The sequence below is a fragment of the Gracilinanus agilis genome, chromosome 4, assembly GCF_016433145.1.
Source record: "Gracilinanus agilis isolate LMUSP501 chromosome 4, AgileGrace, whole genome shotgun sequence".
Classification (NCBI taxonomy): Eukaryota; Metazoa; Chordata; class Mammalia; order Didelphimorphia; family Didelphidae; genus Gracilinanus; species Gracilinanus agilis.
In genome coordinates this window covers 160,631,497-160,648,608 of record NC_058133.1, presented here as the reverse complement: position 1 = coordinate 160,648,608, position 17,112 = coordinate 160,631,497, and the positions used below count along the sequence as shown (strand labels likewise).

The window sequence follows — 17,112 nt, the reverse complement described above, 5'->3', positions numbered from 1 at the left end:
AAAAAACTGGAAAATGAGGTGATGCCCTCTGATTGGGGAATGGCTGAACAAATTGTTGTATCTGTTGGTGATGGAATACTATTGTATCACTTAACCTCTTAGAATTTCCGTTCCCTCACCTCTAAAATCAACAGAGTTGTAGTGAGGTCAATTAGAATCATGTAAGTAAAGTACTTTGCAAGTCTTAAAGCACTGTGTGTGTATCTTTATCTATATTTATTTATATATGTCTCAGCTATTATTATTTTTCAACTATTTATTATCCCACTACTGGTTTCATGCTCAAAGGATAAAATCTTAAAATATGAGGGAAACTATACTAAATATTCCTAGAAGCTTTGTTTATAACTTAAGAAAAGAAACAATAACAACAACCTGGAAACATTCCAAGTGTCTACTGATTGCTGAATAAACTTTGGAATATGAATACATTACTCCACTTAGGAAAAAAATTTAAAAACAATGATAAAGGGATCAGAGATTCATACAGAGTGATATAGAACAGTAACAGCAATATTGTGAATGAAGATCAGCTGTGAAAGATTTAGCTACTCCAATCATTAAAACAACCTAAGACAATTCCAAAAGAATCATGGTGAAAAATACTATCTCCCTCCAGAGAGAGAATTTATGAACTCTGAGTAAAGACTGAATCAGCATGTAGTTTTTCCTTTATTTTTCTTGTCCCACCTTTTGGTAAAGTAGCTAATATCAAAATATATTTTGCGTGACTTCACATGTATAATGGATATCAGATTGCTTGCCTTCTCAATGGGTTGGGAAAAGGGCTGGAGGGAGGGAGAGAATTTGGAAATCTAATTTTTGAAGGAAAGAATACTACAAATAAATAAACAAGAAAGCAAATAAAATAAAGTGATACAGGGTTAAAACCAGCAGAACCAAAGAAAAACTGTATATTGGCTACAATTAAGTAAATAATAGCAATAAAACCTACCAAATCTCAAAGATTACTTAAGAGAAAAGCAAGTTTCTCATGAGATACAACAACTAACAAGACAATTTTGTTATTTTATTCCCAAAATAAATACTTTCCCCCTTTCTAAACAAACTATAAATGAGAGAAGTTTATAGTTTCAAGTATAGTTGTTTCCCTTTGCTTATTTGTATACCTGAATGTTTGCATTAATGGTTACAAAGTTCATGTTAAATTGCTTTTAATAAACTTGAATGGTGTAATTTATTATACTCTATAGTTCTACTAATATTCCTGTAATTGCATGGATTCAGTTTTTTTTTTTAACCCTAAACTTCCATCTTAGAATCAATGGTGTATATTGGTTTCAAGGCAGAAGAGTGGTAAAGGCTAGGTAATGGGGGTTAAGTGACTTGCCCAGGACCACACCAGTAGGAAGTGTCTGAGGTCAGATTTGAAGCCTGGAAGTCTTTGGACATGGCTCTCAATTCACTGAGCCATTTAGCTGCCCCTCATGGCCTTAAGTTTTAAAAAAAGATTTTCTTCAAGATCTTTTCCACAAAATTCTTAATACTGAAAAATGTTTTATGTAATTGCACATGTAAAATCTGTAACAGATTGCTTACCCATTTTAGGGGGAGGGGAAGAAGAGTGAGACGGAGAGAATTTGGAACTTTTTTTTAAAATTTTATTTATTTTTAAATATTTTTACAGGGCTACACGATTCATTTTCTCTTCCCCTCCCCCCACAGTTGACAAGCAATTCCACTGGGTTATACATGTGTTATCACCAATTTCCATATTTTTGTAATAATCTTTTGAAACCAAAACCCCAAATCATATATCCATATAAAGAAGTGACAAATCATATATTTTTCTTCTGTGTTTCTGCTCTCACAATTCTTTCTCTGGATGTGGATAGCATTCTTTCTCATAAGTCCCTCAGAATTGTCCTGAATCATTGCATTGCTACTAGTAGCAAAATCAATTACATTTGATTGTGCCATAATGTTTCAGTCTCTGTGTACCATTTTCTCCTGGTTCTGCTCATTTCACTCCCCATCAGTTTGTGGAGGTCTTTCCAGGTCATATTGAACTCCTCCAGTTCATCATTCCTTATAACATAATAGTATTCCGTCACAATCATATACCACAATTTGTTCAGACATCCCCCAATTGAGGGACACCCCCTCATTTTTCAATTTCTTGCCACCAAAAAGAGTGCAGCTATAAATATTTTTGTATAACCCTTTTTTATTATCTTTTTGGGGTACAAACCCAGCAATGGTATGGCTGGATCAAAGGTTAGGCATTCTTTTAAAGCCCTTTGTGCATAATTCCAAATTGCTTTCCAGAATGGTTGGATCAATTCACAGTTCCACCTGCAATGTATTAGTGTCCCAATTTTGCTACATCCCCTCCAACATTTATTATTTTCCTTTACTGTCATATTGGCCATTCTGTTCAGAGTTGTTTTTATTTGAATTTCTTTAACCATTTGTCAAATGGGAAATGGCTTGATTTCTTGTACATTTGACAGTTCCTTATAAATTTGAGAAAGTAGACCTTTGTCAGGGATTTTTGGTATAAAATTTTTTCCCCAGTTTGTTGCTTCCCTTCTAATAGAATTTGGAACTCTTAAAAAAAAATGTTAAAAGTTGTCTTTACATGAAAATGGGAAAACTATTATTACAATTTTTTATAATTATATTTCTATGCTATTGGTTTCTTTGTAATCCTGTATGTTTTATTTTATGCATTTAAAACCATTATTCTGAGAAAAGACCCATAGGCTTTTCCAGACTTTTTTTTCACCCAGGTCGATGACACAAAAAAGATTAAGGATCTGTGGCCTAAACAAAGATCTCTTTCCCAGCTACTACTCCTCTAAATATTATATTCTCCTAATAGAAAGTAAGTCCTCTGAGGTCAGGGACTATCTCAATTTTATATTTTTATCTTCAACGATAAATGTGCATAGTACCTGATACACAAAGGTTTGCTGATAGATTTACATGACTCATAAATTTGATGCTATTCTCACTCTTATTTCCATACTGAACCTACTTTATGATCTCCCCCTGAAAAAACAGGGTAAGAAAAAAATATCCCAAATTGTGGCTCCATTTGACAGTATATACAAAACTGTCTTAGCAGTCCCCTACCTTTCTACTCTCCAGAACTGTCCCTGGCTTCCCTACTACTCAGTGTTCAGCTCCTTTGTAATGATCTTTTCATTTACATCATTAAGGATTACTGTATACAATGACCCCTCATCTATCATGGGAGTTACATTCTAGAGACCTCCAGGATAAGTGAAAATCTGAGAAGTAGAAAAGAGCAAAAAGACTGATGCTACAATCACTGAGCCAATCAGCTCCCAGAATACAGAACACAGATGGTTGGTCACCCTCCATTCCATCAGCCAATAGTGTGCCATGTACAATCTCACATTGGCAAACTTGCGCAAGTGGTAAAGGCACAATGCATTTCCATTGTGTATGGTATGGTATTCATCCACAAAATCCTGCAATATAGTGAAAACTCCACAATATAGAATTAGATATATTTTTTAAAAAACCCTGTAATACAGCAAAACTGTGACAAGTGAACCATGACATAGCAAGGAACAACTGTATATTGTTCTCTTGTTTCTGTTGCTCTGTATCAGTCTATATAGATCTCCTTGTTTCTCTCAATTCCTTTTAGTCATAATTTCTTGTTGCATAATATAATAATTCATATCCCATATTTTTTTCAGCTAAGAGAAAGCAGGCAGTTGTCAGTAATCAAGAAAAGGGAAAATAACAGATTCTCAGTATGCATTATTCAGAAATGAGCAGTCTACCTTTTATAGAAATTGTTTACAACAACATCAACAATAATAATGATAATTTGGCATTTATATATAGCACCTATTATATGCCAGGTACTGTGATAAGCAAATTTGTATTTTGATTTGATCAACCAGAGATTTAGACTTCCCTTACATTTGTTTTGAATTTGAGTCAATCAGCAACCAGGGAACTGATCCCACAGGCACTGCCCCCCTGGGTGGTGCCAGGCTAATCAAGGAGCTGTGATTGGTTCCTAGGGAGTGATATGAGAGCCAGTGGGTATAGTAAGGATTTATAAGATGAGACTCAGCAGGAAGCTGGGTGGGGTTTGTTGTTTTCTGAGGCTGAGATCTGAAGACAGACATTGAGCTGTTAGGGACTGGATTATTAGGCTACGAAATTCTTCACCACTTTTCTATTTCTCTTATTTTCTTTTTCTTACTAATAAATCTAGCTACTAGCAGTCTTGTGACTTAAGGGTTAATTACAATTTTGGCAATCACCCATTCTAATCATTACACCACATCATATTACATGATAAGGGATATTTTTTTCCCAGTAGATACATTTTTGTCCTGATATGGGATAGGTGCTATTATTATTTCCATTTTACAGTTTAGGAAAGTGAAGCAAACAGAAGCTAAGTGACTTGGCCAGGGTCACACAGCTGGCAACCATCTGAGGCCAAATTTAACTCAAGTCTTTTTTTCTTTCTTTCTTTTTTTTTTAAAGACCCTTACTGTGTATTGGTTCCAAGGCAGAAGAGTGGTAAGGGCTAGGCAAAGGGGGTTAAGTGACTTGGCCAGGGTCACACAGCTGGGAAGTGTCTGAGGCCAGATTTGAACCTAGGACCTCTCATTTCTAGGCCTGGCTCTCAATCCACTGAGATCCCAGGTGCCCCTCAGATCTTTTTGACTCCAGGCCCAAAACTCTATCCAGTTGCCCAAGGTCTAAAATAAGAAGAGTGGCAACAAGAATGACATAATACTCTGTATAGAGTAGTTGTTTAATGAATGTCTGCTGAATTAATAAAAAAGGCAGGACACCAAAAGTAGAGACAACAAATTCCTAATAATGGAAGAACAGGGTAAAGAGCAAATACTTGAGTACAAAGACAAAGAAAACAATTGAACTATGAGTCTAAACTCATGATTACTATAAAACAGGGTACTCTAGTCAATTGATCTAAATAAAAAATATCCAAGGGCAAAGCACTTGTTGGATGCCTAAGACACAAAATATTGAATAAATCTGATTGTGGCAATTAAAGTAATCACTCACCTGCTTAACAATATACTGAACCTCCTCAGATTTGAGAACAGCATGTTTAATTTTTTCTGGCTTGCAAGGGCAAAGCCCTTTGTAGACAGTAGGTGTATAGCATTTCATTGCATATTTCAAGTCACTGAAATGCCTCCTCTCTTCCAACATATCTTCAAATTCATCCCATTTTTTAAGTTCTTTCTGTTGTAAAGGGCAAAAGAAAGAAAACAGTGAGAGTATGATCTTAAACTTCAAGTCAGTTATATTTGATGATTATACAGGTGAGTTTTTAATTTCTAAATGATGTACGATGATTATTACATGATAAGGGATATTTTTTCCCAGTAGATACATTTTTGTCCTGAAGTAAAATTTACATGTATTGAAAAACAAACAAGCACATAAATATGATTAGGCCTGGCAAACATATGCCAGACCACTAGTAATATCCTCTGCACTATTATTGTTCTGCCAATACATCAAAGTTATAGAAGAAAATTGGATCAAGGTAAATCAGCACCTCTTTTGGTAAAACTGAACGATTACCTAATAAAACACCAAGCTTCTTCAGAGAGAACAAAAAAGAAACTGTTTGATTGAAGCTAACTATTTATAGATTTTTTCTGCCTTCATGATGTTCTTTAGATTAATCTAGGCTTTATATTCCAAGGGGAAAAAAACAAATGTAAACTGCCACTTCCTCACAAAAAAAGTCATTTGATCTTATAGACTATTTAGATGGCAATGTAGTAAATGACAAAGTGGAAAAAACACTGGATGTGTGATTGCAGACAACATGCTTTTACTTCTCTGATACTTAAGTTCCCTCATTTATAAAATGGGGATAATACATAACCTATTTTATGGGTTTGTTGTAAAGAAAACACTTTATTAAATGCAATATACAAATGCATTACAAGCATATGCACTATACATAGAAATATATTTAAATAGTACATTTATATAAACAAAATACAAAACACAAACATATAAATCCAAGTTATTATTATCAGGGGGAACACTTTATACAAAGGCACATTTTACCAAATTAATAAAATTGATAACACAAATATGTCTTGAAATTTTTGTCAGTTACCTTTTTGTTTTTTTAATTCAATTTTATTTTTTCCCTCCCCAACTCACTGAGAATACAAGAAATAGAAAGCCTTTTATGAAATAATAGAATATTAGTTTACACATTAGCCATGTTGTGGGGGGGGGGGAAGAAGAAAAACAAAGAAAAAAATGCTTTCATAAACATTCTGAGTCCATCAGTTTTTTATATGGAGATAAATAGCATTTTCCAGCACATGTCCTTTGGAACTGTAGTGAATTGTTGTGATCAGCAGTTATCTTAAAAATAGTTTTTAAAAGGCTAATCAAAATTTTATTCTAGCTTACCTGTATTTAAAGGGTTTAATTATTACAAGTCAAAGTATAGGGAAAAAACTCTGAAATTATGTCAAAGGAATTAAGTTAAAATAGGCATACACAAATGGTAAGAGATAATGAAAAAGGCCCGAGTTAGTGACAAAGAAGAAGTTAAAAATGTCCTTAGACAAACTTATACAGGATCCTAAAAATTGATATAATAACGTTTTAAAATAATTTCCTCTCTTTACCCTTCACCAATATCTTCCCCCTATTGAGGAAAAAAAAACACTTATGTAACGAATAATTTGGTGAAGCAGAACATGTATATGAAACATGTATATGAAGCAGAACATGTATATGAAAAAAATAAGCTGGGAATTATGCTTCAACATTAATCCTGTCAAAAAATAATTGGATCATTGATCACTTGTTCTTGTCATTAAGGTTTTTGTCTTTAAAATATTATTATTAATTAACATTAATTTGCCATATTCTAAGTTCAACTAAGATTAATATTCCTGATCTTTAAGAAGGTCAGGTTTGAAGGAAGACATACTTTTATTTTATTTTTTCAAACATTTATTAATATTTACTTTTTAGAAAAGTTAACATGGTCCATAATTCATGTTCATAATCAGAATCAATCAAATTAAAATATCATGTTTGAAGGGGAACAATACATGGAAGCAGCTGTTGTAACTCAAACAGATACACTATGGTATGCATCCTTGCCAAAAACTATAAATGTACGAGGGGCAGAAATCTTAAGTTTAACAAGAGCTCTTCAAATTGGGAAAGGCAAATGAATAAACATTTTCACGGATTCTAGATACACTTTTACAGTCCTACATGCCACTGGACAATTCTGGAAACATAGGGGATTCATAACATCAGGAGGAAAACAAATTGCATACGGGGACATCATTCTGCAACTTCTAGAAGCAGTACAACTACTTAAAGAAGTAGCAGTCATGCACTGCCGGGGCCACACTCTTGGGGAAGATAGCACATCATTAGGGAACACTAGAGCAGACATAACAGCAAAGTATGGCGCTAGATTTGGCCCTATCCATGTTCTGAATTTCATCCTTGTGGAAGAGGACAATTTAAAACAAGCCTATTGCCCAAGGGAAGTTCAAGACTGGAAGAAAAATCTAGGGGCCAAAGTAGTGAACTATGGTTCTCTGAGCTAGGCAAACCCATCTTGCCAAAAGCTCTATACTACCCAGTGTATTATGCCATTCATGAAAAAGGGCATATGGCACCCAGGCATTAATCGATTCCATATGACGTTTCTGGTTAGCACCTGGAATCTCCCCCAATGCCATAGGAATTTGCCAAAAATGCAAGATCTGTTAGCAGTTCAATCAGGGAGTTTGTAGAAAAAAAGGTCTCAGAGGCCAGCCTTTGGCATACATTCCATTTGAATGCTTGCAAATAGACTATATATGCATGCCCAAAGATAGAGGATTCAAATATGCACTTGTCATAATTGACTGGTTGACAAGGTGGCCAGAGGTTTTCCCTGCCAAAAAGAACAATGCAGCGTTCATGATAAACTCCGTACTGAAAGAAATCATTTGGCATACCCAACAGTATCAGCTCAGAGAGAGGGAGTCAATTTACTCATGCAATACTCCAAGAAGTCTACAAGAATCTAGGAATAAAAGGGAATTATCATGCCATTTATCACCCAGAAAGAGATGGGCAGGTGGAAAGATTCAACAGAGAAATAGAGACACTTATTGGCAAAGTCTGTACAGAAACTTATTTAAAATGGACAGATGCTTTGCCAATAGTGTTATGGTATCTGAGAAGCAAACCTAGTGGGGACTTATATCTTTCCACATTTGAAATGCTATATGGCCGACCTATTTGGCAAGAGAGAGCTCACAAAACCCCATATGTCTCAATGCTCGATGCTGGGCGCAGATTGTGAACTGCATAAATATATCTAGGCCCTACAACAGACTCACAGAACTCCAATAACTTGGTTTAATTCAACAGAGAGTTCTCCTTGATTACGACTTGCATAATTTAAAACCAGGAGACATAGTATACATAAGAAACTTCATAAGAAAATCAGTAACAGACCCCAAATGGTTAGGACCCTATCACATTTTGCTCACTACCCCTTCAAGTATAAAAGGAGAAGGAAAAGATTTGTACATGTGGAACCTAAAAAGAAACATACAAATGCAGAACACCCAGAAACAGTTCAAGACAGACAAATTACAGAAAGTGCTGTGGACTGAGAATTGAAATTCAAAATCATTGCAAAACACAAAAATCATTGCAAAACACCTGAAAGTGCATATAACATACACACACAAACAATTGAATGACATCACTGACAAAGCATCACAATCCACATTGTTCCTGCATCTGGACCAGAGAGCCCGTCCGACAACATGTACGACAACAGACAGCATTTTATGGAGAAAAGAATCAAGAGAAGAAAAGGAAATCAAGAAAATCAACAAGAAGAAAGATGCAAGGAAAGAGTACTTGAAAAGACATTATGAAAAAACTTTTGAACTTTGAACTTAGCAAAAATGGACAATTGCACAAAGAAGACAGAAGGAAATGGTTTATGTAAGACTTTGGTGCAGCAATAGCATAAAAACACAAATTAACCTCACACTTTAGGGATAATGCAACCACAGTACATAGCATAAGATACAAGAGAAATCTACAGACAACTTGAAGAAAATCAACAACTTTGGAAACAAGGGTGAGTATTTTGCATGCACAATACATAAAGAGAACACAAAACAACAGAAAACTGATATCTAGTCAAGACCTCATGTAAATAAGCAAGTGTCTGAAGACTGTGAAAATACAAAATGTATATATGTCTATAATGTAGATAGTTGCAAGTTCCATAAAGTTTTAACCGAAGATCAGGTAATTTTCTTGTCTGGTTACCATCGATATGCAGAACTAATGCTTGTACAAATGTATAACAGTGTAAATAACAAATTTTATATATACCTGTATCATAGGTTGGAAAAGTAAAGTAGAATTGCAAATAATAGTCCCCAACCATAGATACTGTAGCATACTAACAATTTAGCAGATAATTTGGACATTAGATATAGGGAAAGAGCAAAAAGGGCTAGGGAAGTTCAAAGTTTTTTAGCAAGCTAGTGCAGGGAAAGCACAAAAATAAAATATATAAGTGTTGTTGGATAGATAACTAAAAATACTAACATACTAAAATAGATTCTCAATATAAAAATTAATATAGCATTTAAAACATAGGTAGTTTAAATAAAATTTGATAACAGCTACGAATAATAAGATAGTTGTATTGCATTACTTGATAGATTTATATATTAAAAGTAGAAACAAATTAAAATTATGTTAAAATCATAGATGGGTTAAATAATAATTTAGAAGAATTTAAGGATAAGAAAATTGTTTCACTGTAAACTTAGACATTGTGTTCAATGGAAAAACAAATTTGTTTTATACCCTGTAAATATTATATAAATTGCAACCCTCATCCCCCTACCAATCTCTCCAAAAGCTGTCTTAAAATAGGAAGATAGATAATTAGTATAGTGATAAGTTTGGGAGATGCCATCTAAAAGTATATATATATTTTCTATGGACATGTGGGAGACTTTGAAACTACATTTCCCATGATTCCTCATGGTAGACAGGAAGTGGGTTGTAAGAGAAGGAATATAAACTCTTATAGTGACTTTGAACTTCCTTTTTAGCTACCTGAGCGCATGGAGGTAACAATTATGGATAGGCGGCAGTTTTGAATTCTTACAAGCGTGTGGTCTAATGACTTTATCTATCAGCATGGCTTTAATTAAAATACTAATTTATATTATTATATCAGTTTTTATCATTTTTATCGTAATAATTATGGCAACCACATGGTCGAAATTCGAATTCTCAATTTTCCAGATAGCCTTTCAGAAACGATAGCCATGCCTGTTTTTTGGCCATCTTGCTCAGCTCTTTTGAGCACTTTTTTTAAAAAGGAAAGTGGCTTTCCTTGCCATGCTTTTGCTAAAAGCAACAGCACGTTTTTGCCTCAGGTGGGACTCAGCCAGCCAGTCCAGCCCAAGTCACCTTGGGAGGTCAGGCCAGCTGATTCTGGCTTTTGGCTTTAAAACTAAAATGCCGGAGCCCAGCCAGTGTGTCTCTGCTGCTGATATCCTGACTCCTGACCTGATCTCCATTCCTGCCACACCAAAAGCCTGTAAGCCTCCCAGTGCCTATGATCTCCGCCGCTTTTGCTGACCCACCAGAGCAGACTCGCTGGTGCTTCTAGTCCTGTTATGAGCCCATAACCCCAAGCCCCAACAGCGATGACCCCCGGCTGCTGCCTTTGCCGAGATCTCGATCTTCAGAGACTGCTTCAGCTCTGCTGCTAAAGAATTTGGGAAGTATATTCCCCTTTCTCCCTATTTCTAGTCCTCCATGTGTTTCTCTAAAGACCTAATTTAGGCAAACCCCCATCCCCACAGGCTCTACACATGGGATTTTCTGAAAAACTGACCTAAGCTTTTCTCTAACCCCGAGCCCACGTGGACCTAGCGTCTGAAACTCTCGGGCGCATGGCCTATTCAAACTTTTGCGATTATTAAAAAACTGAACTTAGGGGAAGAAATATTCACCCCCCATACCTGCTCAGAACTTTGAAATTTAAAAAACCCCTTAAACTCAGCAGAACTCAATTAGAAGAACCTTAAATTGAACCAGGGGTGAACTTTTAAACCTCGGAACTGTAAAAGTGAAATTTGGGAAATGCCACCTAAAAGTGTATATATTTCTATGGACATGGAAAATGTATCAAACTACATTTCCCGTGATCCAACGTGGTCCAACTGGTTTCCGTTTCCGGGTTTTGGGCTTGGGGAGGCCTACGTCTTGACGCAGGGAAGAGCTTATAATCTGCTGGGTTAGGAGGGAGTGGTCTCTTGGCCAGCAGACTCGAGAGAGGTAACAACATGGAGGCGGCAGTTTTGAATGCTTACAAGCGCGTGGTCTAATTATCCATCAGCATGGCTTTAATTAAATTACTAATATTTATATTTATACCAGCCTTTATCATTTTTAATATTAATAGAACTGAATGAGTTTTATTTCTGTTTTAAGAAGACTATATCTTACTGTAATTTGCTAATTAGTTTTGTAAATTAATCTTGCTTATTTCGTTGATTTTCCTGTTGCACTGAATCATTTTAAGTTAATGTAGTTTGTGGCTGCTAGATTAATTCTGTTATGATTTTATTGTAACTCCCAAATAATGAAAAAAATCTATTAAAACTGGTAAGAGGTTTTGACCAGCTTGTTGATCTGATGCTACTGGATTTATAAAGCACATGTCTTTTAAAATTTATTCTGTCTTGGTAATTGCAAAGAACCTTGAAAGTTTCCATGCTTTGAGAATTACCTTGTAATTTTACAAGAGGTATTTTTAACTTTTACTTTAAATCCTTAAGAATTGTTGTCTTAAAGGATAAAGCTTTTGTATATTTTATTATAAGAGAAATTATTGCCTTAAATGGGTAGAAGCATTTCCTACCCAGGATTTTTTAAAACAGGAAGCCAAGGAGCTCCTGTATATTCTTATCTGAGGATGATTATACCAGAAGGTTTCTTTTTTTAAATATCAGATTTTGCTATGGAAGCAATAACAGAATTTGTTGAGCAACTCTTAGCCAAGGTTTAAAAGTTGTAACAAGTATATAATTTTAAACATCATTGTTTATTGTTTTAAAATGTGCTATTGGAAATAATGGTACTCTATTTGAATATGCATTGTGAATCTGCTATTTGTAAGATCCATTTTCTCTCATATAAAACCTCATTTTTGGGTAACAAAACCCTTCTAGTTCTAAGCTATATATATATATATATATATATATATATTTTTTTTTTTTAAACATTTTTCTAATGAGAGCAACTGATTTTTCCTTTTTCTCATCTTGTACTGGAAGTACATATATAATCATTATTTATCTTTTTTTATAAGCTTAATGCAAATACCTGAGCCTATAGGACTGTGATTTAAATGCCTCTCTGATTCCAGAAGGGAATATGAAAGCCGTTAATTCATGCTAAAGAAAGCACATGGTCAGAGACTTAACTGACTAAAATCTGCATGGATTGCAGGAGTTCTATGCCAATACTTTAGGGCTTGGAAATTGGGGTTTGAGTCCTGGAGTCCCAGTCTTGTGGGTCCCCTCAACTTAGATTCCTAGAAAGCACTTAAGATTGGTTATTTATTTGGCTCACTTCCCTGAAAAGCTGATGGTAAATCAGATCAAAGAGAGACATTTCCTTTAGTCCTGGCCCCGAATGGGTAATTGCACACTGCTGAATTCACTTTAATTAGACCTTCATTCAAAGGTCTAAGTTTATTTTCCCTACATTTTTTGCACATTTTACATTTCATTCACAAGTTAATTTTTTCTTCTTTTTTCTTGAATTTTATTCTTTGTATTTTGCCAATTGATTTCATATAACCCCCGGGACTCAGCCACTCACCCTTAGCTGACCTGAGGTACCCTTTTCAAGAAAAAAAGGTGTGTTTAGAATTTCCCTCAGGGGGATGGGATGTGTGTTAAGTTTTTTTAAAATTCGATAATGTCAAAATATATGTATATTTAACTCTTTTAGGAGTAATTTCAGGGGAATTGTATAAATCTTAAAAAAAATGTATGTTTTGTAATCTATAATGTAAAGTTTAAATTCTTTTAAGAATAATTTCAGGATAAGGATCTTGCCATCTCCCCAGAATCCAGACGACGAACCTGTTTGGTGAAGACACCATGAAGATGTCTGAAAAGCCTTCACTGTACCATGAAGACCAAATTTGAACTTTGGGGTGCAGTTGATTGAACTATGGGGAGTGGAAATTGAGTTGAATGCAATTTGTTCTAATTGTACACTGTTATACCAATAGGGGACTGCCCCCAAATTGGTTTTTTGTCAATGCGGCTAGTTTTATCCATTTGTTTATCAATTTCTTTTATCCCCCAAATTCCTAAATTTTTAGAAGTTGTCTATTTTTACAGGTCCAGCGAAGAAAAAGGGCTAATCTTTTTTTTGCCGGACCTCAGGGGGAATTGTAAAAGTGAAATTTGGGAGATGCCATCTAACAGTATATATATATTTTCTATGGACATGTGGGAGACTTTGAAACTACATTTCCTATGATTCCTCATGGTAGACAGGAAGTGGGATGTAAGAGAAGGAATATAAACTCCTGTAGTGACTTTGAACTTCCTCTTTAGCTACCTGAGCGCATGGAGGTAACAATTATGGCTAGGCGGCAGTTTTGAACTCTTACAAGCGCGTGGTCTAATGACTTTATCAGCATGGCTTTAATTAAAATACTAATTTACATCATTATATCAGTCTTTATCATTTTTTATTGAAATATAAGACAAGATAAGGATTTATTATTTTGGAGGGAGGGGGAACATAAGATAGAAATAGGAAATAGTGATGCATGAATTAAGTGGGAATAAGTCCTACCACACAAAACTGGGATACTGTAAGGATGGGATTTGTGCAAGGGGGTTGGGACAAAAAGGACCCAGAGATAGTTGCTGACAGTTGAGACCAGAGGATTCTGGGAAATTTCTCCAAGTAGGAGGAGAGGTCTGAGCAAAGGACTGGGAAGAGAGGAGGAGGACATCTGTGACAATTAGATTAAGTCTACACTAACCATCTTTAGATTTAATCACCAAAGGTGAGAACACCTCCAATTTTGGGAGGTCCGTAACCCACGTGTGCTAGAGTGGGTGACGAATCAGAATCGACTGACTGCCCCCACGGCAGTCCTAAGAGAAGCGTCTGTTGTGATTGGACACGCCCACTAGGAAGGAGGCATAGGAAGTGACACATAAGTGACCCTTTAAAAAAGAGAGAGTTAAGTGAGTCTTCTTGTCTTCTGATTTTGTGAAGGGGACCTGAGGAAGCTCTGCTGGTTTGTGACCGAGACTGTTCCATGTGGTGAATATTAAGATTGAATCTTCCTGAACTTCTCTTAAGGAACTTTCCTTTCAAAGAGACTCTGTGACTAAAGCTTTGCTTCATACAACTCTTAGGCCTTCGGGCCTCTGGCCCTCGACTCAAGGCTTAATCTTTTCCAATTGAGGACTAGTAAAATCTGCCTGGTTGAGGCGGGGGCCAGAGCAATTTACTCAGTGTGTTAGATCACTTATCCTATCTTATTCTCTCTCTAATTTTCTTACTTTCTCTTTCTTCTTAATTGTAAATAAACTTCCACAAAAATCTATCTCGACTTGAGGTTATTCCTTAATTGGGGATTTTCCCCCTGGTGACCAATATTTTAACATTCAACCCAAAAACCCCTTTTCCCCCCTTACACATCCCAGCTCCGATCTAGTCCTGAGAGCTTCCTGAGGATCTTTCTTTTGGAAATTGAAACCCTGATTCCCTGATCAAAGCCATTCCATTGCATCTCACCCATCAAGACTTCAACCGTCAAGTCAGCTAAGTTTGGACTCCATTTTGGGAGCGATCTCTTAGTCTCCTTCTCCCATTACCCAACCTTGCTGAGAGATCCTGTTTCAGTCAAACCTAAAAATTACAGAAAAGGATAGAAATAGAGAAACAGAAGAAGGAGCAAGGGGAGAAGCTTGGGTGAGGGAACCACTAGGGATCCCACCCAAGTGACGGACCCCATAGCAATAGCGAAGAGGGCACCTCAAAATCCGTCTGCCCTTTACCCCTTTCCCCAATCCCTGAATTGTGAATAATAAAAGCCATTCATCAGTCAGATAGCATTCCAGAGTGCCTGAGAGACAAGGGAGAGGGGAACCACAGCTTGGTCTGGCTGCCTCCATCTTGAAGCCAGACCCCCTTATGAAATTAACTGATCAGGGGAAGGTTTTGTGAATCCCATCCTTAGGATCGAATTGGGGCACCACATACCTCGTTTTATAGGGAAGCCTCACCCCCGACTTCTGTGGGGCAGCATGACCATCCAGGTCATCCAGTTTTGGGGCGACACCCCCTTAAAGTCTCCCAGTGTATATTCGGTCCCAGGGGAGTGCTGGAGGAGAGACTCACCACATAGACTCTCTCTATCTCCCCTCTGTCAAACATTGGTTACTGGCTCTTTTTATTATTACAATGGAGAGGACTGAAGGGGATGGGTGAATTGATTCCCACAGTTCAGTTGTTACATTCAAGGGTTCAATTAGAAGATTCTTGATGTAGTGACTGATTTCTGGGGGCATCTTCTATTACTGCCATCTTCTTAGGCTGTCTGGAATCATGCTGGTCCTTAAGCATTTTCTCTGGCAGATCTGCTTTTCCCAGTCCAAATCACTGGAAACAACTTTCCCTAAAGTTGCTTTAAAAAACAGATCTTAATACAAAGAATCTATGAACTTTTAGGATAACTTCACAGTCTATAGATGATGGCTATCAGGTTTGAGCAGTAGATATGAATAGTATGGCCCTCAAAGGAGGGGAGGTTACTGAATATGAAGGTAGTAGGATGAGAGCAGGGAAGGCAATGGAATGGGAATGGTGAGCAAAGAATATTCTCCTACCTCAACCAGTAAGTTAAGGGGAATGAATCAAGGTGTAACTAATACTAGAATGAGGTGGCTAGGAGGACTATATCATCAGAGGAGAGCCAGATTTCAGCATTTCAGTGACTTCTAGAAGATGGAGGGAGAGGAAAAGACTTTTGAATAAAGGTTAATTTGTTGCCTATGGCACAGGCATCCCAGAGGGCACAGTGGGTGGCCTTTCTTTGGGACTTTGGGATGGAAATAAGAATCAGAAGGAAGGGGATGGAGAACAGAGGTTGCATGATGACTAGAGGGATTTAGAATCCTTGGGATCAGTTGGGTATTATCATAAGTGACAATTTTGTCACTAACTAGAAGGAGCTATTCCTCATCTCAGAGTTCAGATACAAGGAGAGCAGCACAAGATGGTCAGATTTGAGGCCCCATTTCACTATACCTCTTCCCTCTGAAGGCTGGTGATTAGGCAAGAGATAGTACAGCAGGAGATGGAAGTCCTACTCCCTACCTACTTTTCTTCTTCCCTGAAGGGACAGGCATAACAGATGGAAAGCCTTCAAAGGGAAGGCTGTTCTTTGTACTGGAGTCTCTTCACATCTTAGACAGGAGATCAGGCAGGCAGCTGCATATGGATTTCTTGTGGGTAGGGGTAAGTTGTGTTGGGGACAAATGGAAGTCTCTCAGCCTGATGCCACCTTTCTTCAGGGGAAACACACAATAGAAGATAGAAGACTTGGTCAGTGGAAGCTCTTGATCCTGTTCATTAGTCAAATAAATATTTAAGTGCATACTATGTGTCAGGCACTGTGCCAGGCTGTGGGGCTATAAATATGAAAAGAGCTAGGCAATGGGGTTATGGAATTTGCCCCAAGTCATAGAACTAGGAAGTGTCTGAAATCAGATATAAACTCAGGACATCCTGACTCTAGGCCCAGCTCTTCCTCCCCTGAACCACCTTGTTGCCCAACCTTACAATTCAATAGAAGACAAAAAGAAAAAACACAAAAGGAAGCTGAAAAGCAGGGTGAGGTAAGGAATAAAGGACCCAGTGGAGAAGTCAGAGAAATCCCTAAGTAGTGCAGTCAGTCTTTTTGTGGTGGCAAAGAACTGGAAACTAAAAGGAAACTCAATTGGGGAATGGCTGAAAAAAATGTGGTATATG

At 36.7% G+C, this 17,112-nt stretch overlaps 1 protein-coding gene across 2 annotated transcripts in view; it reads right to left on the bottom strand.

Annotated features, from left to right (window-relative positions):
• Positions 1-17,112, bottom strand: part of GNPAT (glyceronephosphate O-acyltransferase) — a 57,342-nt gene that overhangs the window by 22,208 nt on the left and 18,022 nt on the right. For both annotated transcript variants that reach the window (XM_044677133.1, XM_044677132.1), the window contains exon 2: positions 5,053-5,235. In XM_044677133.1, the coding sequence (XP_044533068.1) occupies positions 5,053-5,202 (150 nt within the window). In that variant the 5' untranslated portion in view covers positions 5,203-5,235. The remainder of the gene's footprint in view (positions 1-5,052; positions 5,236-17,112) is intronic.